Source organism: Ursus americanus, chromosome 35 (assembly GCF_024610735.1).
Source record: "Ursus americanus isolate L20-20 chromosome 35, mUrsAme1.1.p, whole genome shotgun sequence".
NCBI lineage: Eukaryota > Metazoa > Chordata > Mammalia > Carnivora > Ursidae > Ursus > Ursus americanus.
This window is the reverse complement of record NC_142161.1, coordinates 10,900,621-10,913,546: the sequence shown is the minus strand read 5'-3', so window position 1 is coordinate 10,913,546 and position 12,926 is coordinate 10,900,621. Positions and strand designations below refer to the sequence as shown.

Here is a 12,926-nt window from a genome sequence, read left to right as displayed (position 1 = left end):
GTTTAAAATCAAAATTAAAAATTTTTGTCCTCCAAAGGATACCATCGAGAGTGAAAAGACAACCCACAGAATAGGTGAAAACACTTGCAAATGATATACTTGATAAGGGTCTAGGATCCAAAATACAGAAAGTACTCTAACAACTCAACATTCAAAGAACAACCCAATGAAACAGTGGACAAGGGATCTGAACAGACATCTCTCTAAAGATGTATAAATGGCCAATAAGCACATTAAAAGATGCTTAATATCATCAGTCACCAGGAAAATGCAAATCAAAACCACAAAGAGATGCCACTTTAGGATGGCTATAATCAAAAAGTCAGATAATAAAAAGCACTGACAAGGATCTGGAGAAACTGGAACCCTCCTATACTGCTGGAAAGAATATAAAATGAGGCAACCACTTTGGAAAACAGTCTAGCAGTTCCTCAAAAGGTAAACCATATACATGCATATCCATAAAAACATTTGTGTATCCTTCAAATACTACATAAACAATAAAATTAAAGTAATATTCTATATAAAATTTTGTCTCCTGCCTTAAAAAAGAACTATAGTTATCTGACCCAGAGGTGTTTACTGACATTAGAAAAATGAAAACACATATATACACAGAAATGTGTACAAATATGTTTATAGTAACATTATTCATAATAGCCAAGAAGTGGAAGGGACTGATAAATCCTATCTCTTTAAAAAATGGCACAGTCAGGTTTATGCAGGATAAAAAAGAAAGCTGGGCATCATCAGCTACATAGGACACAAAATCTGTGACCTTTGTTAACAATTTAAATACAGTTGACCCTTGAACAGCACGGGGGTTGGGGCACTGATACCTTGCATAGTTGAAAATTCGCATGTAACTTCTGATTCCCCAAGAAATTAACTACTAATAGTCTACTGTTAACCAAGAAGCCTTACTGTAACATAAACAGTTGATTAAGACATATTTTGTATGTTATATATATTAAGTAAGCTAGAGAAAAGACTGTATGTTATATATATTAAGTAAGCTAGAGAGAAGACTAAAAAAAATCGTAAGGGAGAGAAAATACATTTACAATGCTATACTGTAAAAAACCTGCCTAGAAGTGGACCTGTGTAGTTCAAAACTTGTGTTGTTCAAGGGTCAACTATAGTAATTTGATTCAATAGTCAGTAATAAGACGCTTGTAAGTTTGTGGAAGACACTGTTAGCTATTTACCTAATACCCATTTCTCCCCTCTTCCTTGCTAAAAGAATCCAGATTTTGTTTGGGGACAATACACTCATCTAAATATTAACTTTTGCAACTTCCTTTGAAGTTAATTCTATCCAGTGAAACATAAATAAATGAGAGCCTTCTGGGCGTTTCTGGGAAATCTTAGCTTTCCTGATTTTCTGGTTTTTAAAGCCAGGCTAAATCTTAATATGCTTCTTCAGCCAAAAAATTTTCAATCTTTATCTAAGAAATTTTTTTAAAAAAGATTTTATTTATTTACTTTTCAGAGAGAGAGGGAGAGAGCGCACAAGCAGGGAGAGTGGCAGGCAGAGGGAGAAGTAAGCAAAGGGAGAAGCTGGCTCCCTGGTAAGCAAGGAGCCCAATGCAGGACTCGATCCCAGAACTCTGGGATCATGACTGGAGCCGAAGGCAGACACTTAACCGACTGAGCCATCCAGGTATCCCGAAATCTAAGAAATTTTTTGGAAAAAAACCTGTTTCCATATTAAAGGGTCAGGAAATTAAGAACTCATATTACCTGGCACATTCTGTCAATATTTTCTTCAGTTGGCATTACAAAGTACACCGCAGGAACATCTGGAATAGGATCTCGATCAGAGTGCAAAAGCCTAAAAGACATAAAGAACATAAAATTCACTCTTTTCTTAGTCACTTATCTAAAAATATAGTTTAAAACAGTATTTCTCAAACTAGGAATTAACCAGTTCAGGGACATGGACCAGTATATTAAAAGCGCTTGCTAAAATTAATCATTTAACCCAGCTTTCTCCTTATATCAGTGCTAATATTATTTATTAGTAAGATCCTAATGTCAGTCTTCATCTCTTCTATTACAATCACCTTATTTCTAATACCAATATTCTTCCTGAAGAAGAACTAAAGCACATTCAATATCAATCTTATTTCCAGTTTTCATAGAAATATGGTTGGGGGAGGGTGAGTGGGAGGAAAGCGCAGTTCTGTAAGAGAGTAAACGGAAAGCTGGAGGAGTCTTTAAAAATAATGCAAAATTTGGGGCGCCTGGGTGGCACAGCGGTTAAGCGCCTGCCTTCAGCTCAGGGCGTGATCCCGGCGTTCCGGGATCGAGCCCCACATCAGGCTCCTCCGCTATGAGCCTGCTTCTTCCTCTCCCACTCCCCCTGCTTGTGTTCCCTCTCTCGCTGGCTGTCTCTATCTCTGTCAAATAAATAAATAAAAAATCTTAAAAAAAAAAATAATGCAAAATTTAAAAAAATTAATAAAATAAAATATATTTTTAAATGAAAGATATACGCTTCCTTAAAACTTTAAGACAATCTATTTTTTTATATTTATTGCATCATAAGATAATGCACAAGAGATCATCTAAGCATCTCATAGATTATGTTACTTGATAGTTTTCTCTTACAGTTCAGGGAGTATCTTGATTCAAATATCCCAATATCAAATCACAAAATGTCTTTATTCTTCACTGTAAGATTCTGCTATACTTCTATCAGGAAATATGACTAGCATGCTATTTGTACAATATTCTCATCATTCTTCTATGAATCTTCTATATACAATCTTCCTATATGTGCTTCTATACACGATACTGTAGTCACCTCTCTATAAGGAAGAGAGTGAAAGAGGCTGCCATTGTGTCTGCATTTAATGACTTCTTTCCATCTGTTTGGCTGCTCCTACTGACACCAGAAAAGATTACACTGTTAGGGCAACCACTGTTTGTTATCTTCTTATGCTGGCTGTCCAGCTGCCTAAAGGGCTATAACCACCATTTCATCTTCTGGAAACTTCTAACTATTATTTCCTACAAATCAGCCTAAACCAGCTTGCAGCATATAAAGTAACTGACTAAGTATTCTTCAGCAGATAGGGAAGAATAGTAAGAGGCACCGTGCACAGAAATTCACAAGGGTAGCTGTATGATCATTTCATGTTCTGGTGACAACAGCAACAGGTGGGCAGAAAGAATCTATTATTCTCAAACTGGCAGACGAGTTTGTCACCCCTTAAGGAAGTACAAAGGCTGACCTCTGTTAGTCACTGTTACTGAATCATTATGGTTCAGTAGACAAACAGTACAGAATTCATGGTCAAGCAATCTGAACACTGTACTAACTAGCTGTATAGTCATGGGACAATCACTTAAACTCTACAAACTTTAATCTTTTTGTTAGTAAAATAAAGGGATTAATCTGTAAGGCAGCAATAGTAACCAATGCTTATTAATAAACCACCATTTCCAAGGATGACATCAAGCCAAATATTCAGGTAAGAAGAATGAACACATTATCAACAACAAATTTTTAAGTCTGGAATAAAAATGAAAGGAAAATCCATATTCCATATTTCATCAAACCTAAGGTGCTATCAATTTTAAAACATACTATTAAAATAATTTCTGTTAAAATTGGCAGAAAAATGCTGCCAATTTAACCATGACATAGCATTAACTAGAAGACAGATCATAATTTCAGAAATGCAGAAGTGAAAAATGTATTTTAGAATTAATGCAATACAATATTCTATTAATTTAAAACAAATGCTCAACATAAAATTGAAGAATTTAAGAATCTGACCACATTCTGATATGTTACTCACTGGAAATTTAAAACCACATTCCCACTGTAAGACCACATTTCAATCCAATATATCATAACCTGATAGAATGAGAATTGGTTGTAACATCATAAGTAGAACAAAATGCAAATAGGTTAGAGTACCTTAAAATTGGATTCCTTTAGTACATAAAAGTATTAGTATGTATACGTGAATACAGCCCTTCTCCAAATGTTCTATTCAGCTAAGTCTACAAAGCAATGCAATTTGTTTTATTTATCAAACACACCAGAAGTAACATAATCAAATACAGTCAGTAGTTAAGAAGACAACACAGATAGTTCCTATGGTGATTAATAGTCATTATTTCATAGATAACTTATATTTTTCATATTAATGATAAACTAATTTAGATATTCTGCTTTTAAAAAGTATATTGAAATTGAAGGAATAAAAAATTTTCAGAGATGGAAGAGACCTTAACACAACCAGTTCTTTTCCTTCACATGAGGATAAACCAGCCTGTACAAAAAGACACGAGAGAAAACTTAAATTCTGAAATTATAATGCCTCAGATTGAGAATTATTTTTAACTTCAGAAGTAAACAGATAAAAGGAGATAAGAGAAAAAAACAGTTTTATACAAGTACTGCAGCTAGTATTATTTACTCCATAAAGGTCCCTTAATAATTTGATTTCAGGGTGGCCAAATATATCCTTTCACAATGTATCTGAAAACAAATGTCATTATTAGAAATACATCAGAACTCACAGATGCAGAGTGATTCCCATGTCTCTCAGTTCTTTCACAGACAGCAGTGGAGAGATGATATCTTGGCCAAATCTATCATAAATGAGCACCTAGTTAAAAAAAAAAAAAAGCATTTCTGAAACATCATTATCAGTGAACAGTCAATGAAGAACTCATATTAAGACAATGTTGAGGTACATTTTATTTTAATAAATTATGTATGCTGAATTCTTTTACTTACCTCAACTTAATATTTTCCATCTTTTACCAAAATGTCCATTCATGTCATAATCTATTTTTTAAAGTATGATTACTTAGGCTAAAATAGATTAATATAACATAAATTTATTCTCCTAAAACATTTTTTCTAGGATAAAAAAGCATGGTAGAAACCATAAAATATTCATCTTAAGCTAATAATAAAGGACTTTGAACATACAGCAAACTCACATACACTTCCCCACTGAGTTCACATATATCCTTTCTAAAAAGAAAGAAGTAAAAATTAGTCCCTCTCAAAACTAATGTGTAACAAGTGTAAAGAAAATCTGGTAATTTAAGCATCTCAGGTTAATAAGATACTCATTTAAAAAATTAAGTCCCTCAAGAGTACCTGCTAGCCTTATTTTGTTACATACATTTTTCATATTCTAAAATATTAAAACTGACATCTTTGGGGGGGTAGTAAGAACTCTTGAGTCTTCTAACTCAAAATCAGTTTTAGAGTTAAAGCAAAGAAAAGAGAAACTTCAATTAGTGTTTTTTCATAACTACTTCAATAATTCTTTATGGAGTAAGAAATCGCTAATGAGAGGATGAAACATGCTGTTATAAAAAAATGCTTTTCCTATATGCCAGCATTTCCTTTAGAAAAGCTAAAACTCAGGGCATCTGGCTGGCTCACTCGGAGGAACTTGCTACTCTTGATCTCAGGGTCATGAGTTTGAGCCTCACACTGGGTGTAGAGATTACTTAAAAATTAAATCTTTAGGGGCACCTGGGTGGCTCAGATGGTTAAGCATCTGCCTTCAGCTCAGGTCATGAAATCGAGCCCCATGTTGGGCTCCCAGCTCAGTGGGGAGTCTGCTTCTCCCTCTCCCTCTGCCTCTGCCTCTCCCCCTGCTTGTGCTCTCTCTGCTTCTCTCTCTTTCTCCCTCAAATGAATAAATGTAAAAAATTTACAAATAAAATAAAATCTTAAAAAAAAAAAAGGAAAAGCCAAAACTCTTCCGCTCTAGTTATAAGACGTTGGACGTTTCATGTCTCAAAATTATCTTCCCTCTTTAAAGCTCAGTATATTTGTATTATTAATCTTGTGATATAGACATAGTGGGAAGGGAGAAAATTTGACACAAATCTGTACCTAAGAAATTTTCAAGCTATTTAATTCAAAAACTTAATACAGGCTTTAGAAACAATAAATGAGCATTGCTTATGCAAGGGGTAAAAGAGGATGCCCACAAATAAACATGAAGAAAGCAAAAATTAGGGGATACTCTGAAGCTTAACCTATGAATTCAAAATAGATGACTTTAACCACCTTTAGAGTTAACCCAAAGGACTTAAAGGACTCATTAGAGTTTTTGAAACATCCATAATAGTAATCAGGTTGACTTGTTCTCAATTATTAGCAAAAAAGAAGTACAAAGTGACTATAAACTAGTTAAGTTTAAACCTAATCAGCTGTCTAACCTCTCTGAAGAAAGAAAGTAGGAAGTTTAGAATGAAGAAGCTCAAGGGACAGGAATTTTTAAAGTTTCTCCAGCATTTCTCAAAGGAAAAAAATTACAGATTGCTTTCCAGTCCAATTAACAGTTTCACTGACAGTTTTATATATCATGAACTAATAAACTGGCATTCTAGATTACAGATCACTCTCTCATGAGTTGGTTAAAATAGACCAGTCTCCCTGAGTCTGACTAACCTTGAACAAGCTTGCAAGATCCAAATTCGGGATTTGCAAAGCTAAGGAACAAAACATCAACCAGAGTGAAGACCTACTAGTTAGAGGCCAAGAGATCAGCTGGATTCCCTAGATGAATATTACTATCCTTGCCTGTCTCCCTCCATAAAGTGTTATTAAAAAGATTCACATTAAGAGGCTCCTGAGTGGTTCAGCTCAGTTGAGCATCCGACTCAGGTCATGACCTCAGGGTTGTGAGACAGAGCCCTATGTTGGGCTCCCACTGACTGTGGAGGGTGCTTAAGATTCTCTCTCTCCCTCTCCCTCTGCCCTACCACCAACCCCCTACCACCTGCTCACACGTGCACGCACTCTCTCTCTCAAAACAAACAAAACCATGTTAAATAAACTATTCATCCATTACAACTAAAATGTGCTACTGTTCAGCACTAACAAGAAATTCCCTCCAATCACCACCAATAAGAGCCAAGAAAAAGGAAACAGTCCCCATTAAAATAAGGTCTCTTACCTTCCATACTGGTTCTCCAGTGCTATTTTTAACATGAGGCACATTGAAATTCAACATACGCTTCAAAGCCACTGGAAATGAAAAGGTCTTATTATATATTATCATTATTTTTCAGGATTTCAATCCACGCCCCCCACATTTATTACTTACCACCTCAAAACAAAATGCACAAATCATTCTAGTAAAAATGATTAATCAAATGACTGGATATGCAGAAGCAGGATAAGACTTTGTAAGACCATTTCATCAACAGCTAACTGGCAAGTGTTTGGGAGATTTTTCTGTCACCAGATGAAAATGTGAAAAATGTTCTGGAAGAAGCCTTTCTCATTCCTCATGATAATCCCACACTACATTTTTTCTAAGTCTTTAAAAATTTTATTTTAATTCCAGTATAGTTAACATATAGTGTTATATTAGTTGCAGGTGTACAATATAGTAATTCAACAATTCTATACATTACTCAGTGCTCATCATGGTCAGTGTACTCTAATCCTCATCACCTATTTTACCCACCCACCCCCACCTCCCCTCTGATAACCATTAGTTTGTTCTCTATAGTTAAGAGTCTGCTTCCTGGTTTGTCTCTCTTCTTTTTCCTTTGCTTGTTTTGTTTCTTAAATTCTACATATGAGTGAAATCATATGGTGTTTATCTTTCTCTGACTTATTTCACTTAGCATTATACTAACTCCATCCATGTTGTTGCCAATGATAAAGGGTTAGCATCTAAAATATATGAAGAACTTATACAACTCAACAACCAAAAAACAAATAATCCAGTTAAAAAATGGGCAGAAGACATGAACAGATATTTCCCCACACTACATTTTATACAGAGGCAAAAAATTTTATCAACTGCAAATGTGCAGTGGTCTCAATAAGCTGTTGTCTACTGTTGGGCTGAAAGCATAGATCAGGATCACATGAAAAACAAAAATTATGTATGATATATTTAAGTGGTTCATATACAAAACCCTCATACAGTAGGTCTATGTTGTAGTTATCTTGCAGTACACTTTATGACCAACTTATCTCATTAGATTCACTGAAAAGTTGTGTTGTTTAATATATGCTCCATGGAAAAAGTGAGACTTTCACATAGATATGGTAGATAACTGCTGCTAAGAAAATATATAATTTCTAAAATCAAAGCAGTTATGCTCTATATGTTATTGTACTTTGAGGTTTTTATTGCTCATCTTCATGTGTGATAGCAGACTCAGAAACATTTTCTAAGGAAAATAAAAATCTCACTATACTTCTATGTGAGGTTGAGAATGCCAATATTCAAGGAAGGGTATTAGTTAGGTAATTTAATTTTTAAGATTTGTCAGCCCTGAAATCAACTTGGCTGATTTTTAAAAGCATTTGCATTGGGCTTTATTAAGTAATGCAAAATAATCTACAAGTCAACTCCTACCTATATAATATGTAATACTACATACTGTACAGTATATATAGTATATATAATTTATCATGTAATATTCAAATCACCAGTGTTATCAATTTATAGATTGATTCATTCACTAGAAGAACTTCTATTAAATGCTTATTTCTTTAGGTAGGTAAAGTAATATCAGTATACATACAGACATGACTTTATGGTAAAATGTTAGCAGCTAATGCCTAGCCAATAATACACACTGCCAATAATTCACAGCTGCTTCAAAAGCTTACAGATGTTATTATATAAAAAAACACAAACACACAAAGAAACCACTTTGGTACTTAAAACTGAAATAACATAGAAGGCATACAGGGTGCTGCAGAATTAACTCTCCCATTGAGCTTTAATGAGTTTTCCTCCCACTTCCAGGTAATACAGACATCACCACCCTGGCACCCATGGCCTAACAAAGAGAAAATCTTGTTTCTGGGAACAGCTGTTCACATTCTTGACCCAGGGCAACTAGGAAAAACCACAGCCTGGGCTGCATGTGAGTCCCAGGTGTATAGAGTTCTCTAGAGCTAGGCCTTACCTTACTGAAAAAGGTGTTTCACAGCAGATATTCCCACATTTGCCTTCTCAGTCCCATCTAGGTTAAGTTTTCTCAACTCTGACACTTGACTAACTTGTTAACAGAGATTTTGACAGAGTGGATTTGTTAATAAAGTACAAGGTCTGTGTTTAAAGAATGTGTAAGAATATAATTACTTTCGTCAGAGTAACTCCCTAAAGGCTTAAATCATTGCTTTTAACTGAAATAGCAAACTAATTTTCCTTACTACCCTAAATATACCATCCACAGTTCTAGGCTTGGTTATTGTAGTTTCACCCTTACCTGGAATGTTTTCTTCACTCATTCGTTATATATTCAACTGTACTTACTATTCATTCAGCAAATGTTTAGTGATTGTTGCTGGACACTATTCCAGCTGTTGGCACTAAACAACAGATTGAAAAAAAAATGACCTATCCTCAATAAGCTTTCATTTTAGTTTGGAGCAAAAGACAACAAAGTAAGTTAAACATGTAGCATGTGAGATCATGATAAATGCTACGGAGAAAAACAAAGGAAAGAGGGAAGAGAGAGTTGCAGTGTAATTTTAAATAGAGTAGCCAAGAAAGGCCTCCCGAGAAGGTAACACTTGAGTAAAGGTCTAAAGGAGGTGAAGGACGGAGACACCCAGTTCTCTCTGAAAGCATAGTCCAGAAAGAGGTAACAAATAAAAAGGCTCTATAGTGGGAGCATTCTGGTGCATTCAAGGAAAGAGGAGAGTAACAGGGAGTGAGGTCAGAAAGTTAAGTGGGGAACGGATTATATAGGCCCTTGTAGACCACTGTAAGATTATTCTGGCTTTTACTATGATTGAAACGGGAAGCTGTTGAAGAGTTCTGCGCAAATATGTGACAAGATCACTTTGGTGCTGTATGAAGAAAAATGAAGAGGAACAAGAATATAAAAGCAAGGAGACTAAATAAGAGGTTGCTGCAAAAATTCATGGCGTTTTGGACCTGCAGTGATAGCAATGACAATAATCAGATTATGGATATATTTTCAGAGTAGAACTGATAAGATTTACTCACAGATCTGATATGGGATATGAAAAACAGAAGTCAAGAATCCTTAAAGGCTTTTGACCTGAGCAACTAACTACAAGGACGGAATTGACATTTTGACCTAAGCAACACGGACAGAGTTGCCATTAACTGATATGGGTAGACAAAGTTCAGAGGAAAGGTCTAGGACAGAGATATAAATTTGGAGATCATTAGCATATACATAGTACCTAAAGCCAAGACGCTACAGAGATTACTGCAAGAGAGAAAGCAGTTGATTTGTGGCTCTCCAATGTTGAGAAGTGGGGATGTTGAGCAAGAACCCTCAATGAAGAGGCATGCATGAAAAGCTACGGTAACACAGGATTCTGCCTGTTGTACTAAAGGTAAGAATAAAGAGGGGACTGTTCCAGGAAACTTTCACAAGCGAGATGACTTTTGAGGTGACGTTTAAAAGATAAATATTCTTCAAGCAGGCAAAGCAAAAAACAGGCATGTTAGTTACCCTCTCTATACCTCAGTTTCCTCATCTACAAAATGGAAACAATAATACATGTAAAATCGCTTAAAACAGTGCCTAGCAATACTAAATGCTCAATATCAGCTATTATCCCAAATAGACTGCAAATTCCTCTGTCTCATAGTGTCCTGTACCTAGAATATCTGAGAATTGATTTTGATTTACTTCCCAAAACATTTTCAATAGTCATCAGGGAAATGTTTACTTCCGCTACTATAGCACATATATAGGGTTTTACCTTTCTCTGAAAATAAGACAGAACTCAACTAGAGTAGTAATTTGATAAATGATTAATGTGACATAACCTCTCTAGTTATAAGGTGAAATCTCACTATAATGTTTATTTCCATAGAAATCAAAATTACAACCATACAAATTTCATTTTTCGAAAAGCTCCTTTGTATTGGTTAAGTCTTCCTTGATATGTTGTTGTATTTTAATATGTAGTACGACCTAATTCATTGAGCTTCATTAAGCTGTCAGAACTATACTGCAAAGACAAGTGGGGCTTCTATTTGCTTACAGATAAAATGTATGGCAAGTATTCCCCAAATCTTACTTATTTAAATTATGACTAACTTCATCTGACAGCTTATACTAAATTATCTAATGGGAAAAGCAGAATACAATTCCATATGCACTCTGTGTCATTACTAGATTAAAATCTATCAATTTTTTCTTTGAATTCTAAAGGAAGGAATCAAGCACAACCAATATTCCTTCTGTAAGCCATATTAATTATAACCATTTATTTTTCATTTCAAATTAACATGCAAAAGAACATAATTACAAGGGACAAAATTTCCAAATATGCATATTCTTGATGGTTTGATTCTATTAGCTCCTCAGAATTAACAGCTTGCCAACTTTCAGGGCAATTAACCAACAGGCATAAACAATTAGTTTGTAGCTAACAGGTATAAACCATGTTTATCAGTTTACAAAAAATAAGGAAAAACAGTAAGATGGAAAAAATATCGAAGCTCAAGGGAATATGTACCTTTCAAAAAAAGATTTCACTGTACAAATGGAAGCTATATAACTGCTCTATCGAGTATGAAACTAATAGTTTTAAAATACTAATCTGTCAAACGGTTAAAATGACAAAGCTACTAATTCATTTGCTTTTTGTCATTCTTCAATTCCATGCCGGCAAGCTAAAGATGGAAATCTTTATCACTAGGCATTTCTCTTCAGGTTCCCCCAAAAAACTGGTCCAAAGGAGAGAAATAGCAGAACGTAAGCTGCTCTGAAAGAATACCTAAATGTTGTAACTGTGGAGGAGGTACCAAAAACGAAACTCCTTCAACATTAAAACTAGCAGAGAACTGAACCATGCACAGAAACAAACCCAGAGACTTCAAAGGTGGCAAGAGAGGGGGGGAAATGCCAGCTGCCAGATCTTCTTGTGATACCCTTATGAAGCCCCGTAGAAAAGGGACAAGACCAGAGTCGTAGCAAACTACCCACCCTGAAGCCCCTTCTCCTGAACCACGTATGAGGGGCCGAGTTCTCAAGCTATTGGCATCTTCCCTAAAAACTCAAAAGGGGAGGGGCTCTCAATGCTCTAGGAACTGGAACTGAGCCGCTGGGGGGGCCGTCTCTGAACTGCACGCACCCCGACCGAGGGAGAGCGACTAGCAGAGGAAGAGGATATCTCCACCGCAGGCGTAAAACCGCAGGGAGAAGAGAATAAATCGTACCGGTTTGTCTCTCTCGAATACTGGCTGCTGCAGCGGCCGCCATCTTGACTCCCACCATCCACCGCACGGTTGGCAAGCACAACCAGAGGATTACGTGGCCGCCCCGACTGCCCCGGAAGCAAAGCCCTAAGGGGCGGGGCCGAAGGAGGATCTTGGGGGCTGGATCCCGCCTCCTTCATCTTTCCTCGGAACTGGGAGACCCGGGGAGATAATACCTGATCGCCCGGTAGTGTTTACTTTTCAGCTGTGACTTAGTAGGCATTTTTATCCTACCTAATCAAGCCACAGCTTCTCAAATGCTAGCTGCTTTAAATTGAACTTTTAGGGAGGAGCGTGGTTGTTAGTGATTAAATACTAAATTGGTCGTTTTCAGATCTCTTAAATGTGGAGAATGCTCTAGGGGTTTAAGGATCACTGGACAAGAGTAAATGAAGCTCCAGGAACAAAGTAGGCGTTTAAATGCTAGCTCCTTTCTCTGTTTCCAAGTGCAGCAGAGGTCTCCCCTTTGTCCCCTTTTTCAGGGAAACAGTTTTGGAGCACTGCTCTAATCTGGCAGATTTCTCAATCTCATGTTAGGCAAAATGATCTAGTTTTATGGTGTTGTTTTGCCTACATGAACACAGACGCTAGGAAGGTACGAAATGGCAAATTAGTATCCTCCTCCCTTCCTTTTAAGTAACTGCAAGATCACATAACGGGTGGGGGAGGTTAGTGGACAGAGCTGGTATTTTAATATACGCCTGAAGCCGT

At 36.2% G+C, this 12,926-nt stretch overlaps 1 protein-coding gene across 1 annotated transcript in view; it reads right to left on the bottom strand.

Annotated features, from left to right (window-relative positions):
* SCFD1 (sec1 family domain containing 1) overlaps positions 1-12,283 on the bottom strand; it is a 98,382-nt gene extending 86,099 nt beyond the window's left edge. Inside the window, exons 1-4 of the mRNA XM_045802627.2 lie at positions 12,177-12,283; positions 6,951-7,021; positions 4,540-4,628; positions 1,744-1,834 (exon numbers count right to left, since the gene is read on the bottom strand). Of these exons, the coding sequence (XP_045658583.1) occupies positions 1,744-1,834; positions 4,540-4,628; positions 6,951-7,021; positions 12,177-12,234 (309 nt within the window). The 5' untranslated portion in view covers positions 12,235-12,283. The remainder of the gene's footprint in view (positions 1-1,743; positions 1,835-4,539; positions 4,629-6,950; positions 7,022-12,176) is intronic.
* Between the last annotated feature and the right edge of the window lie 643 nt (positions 12,284-12,926).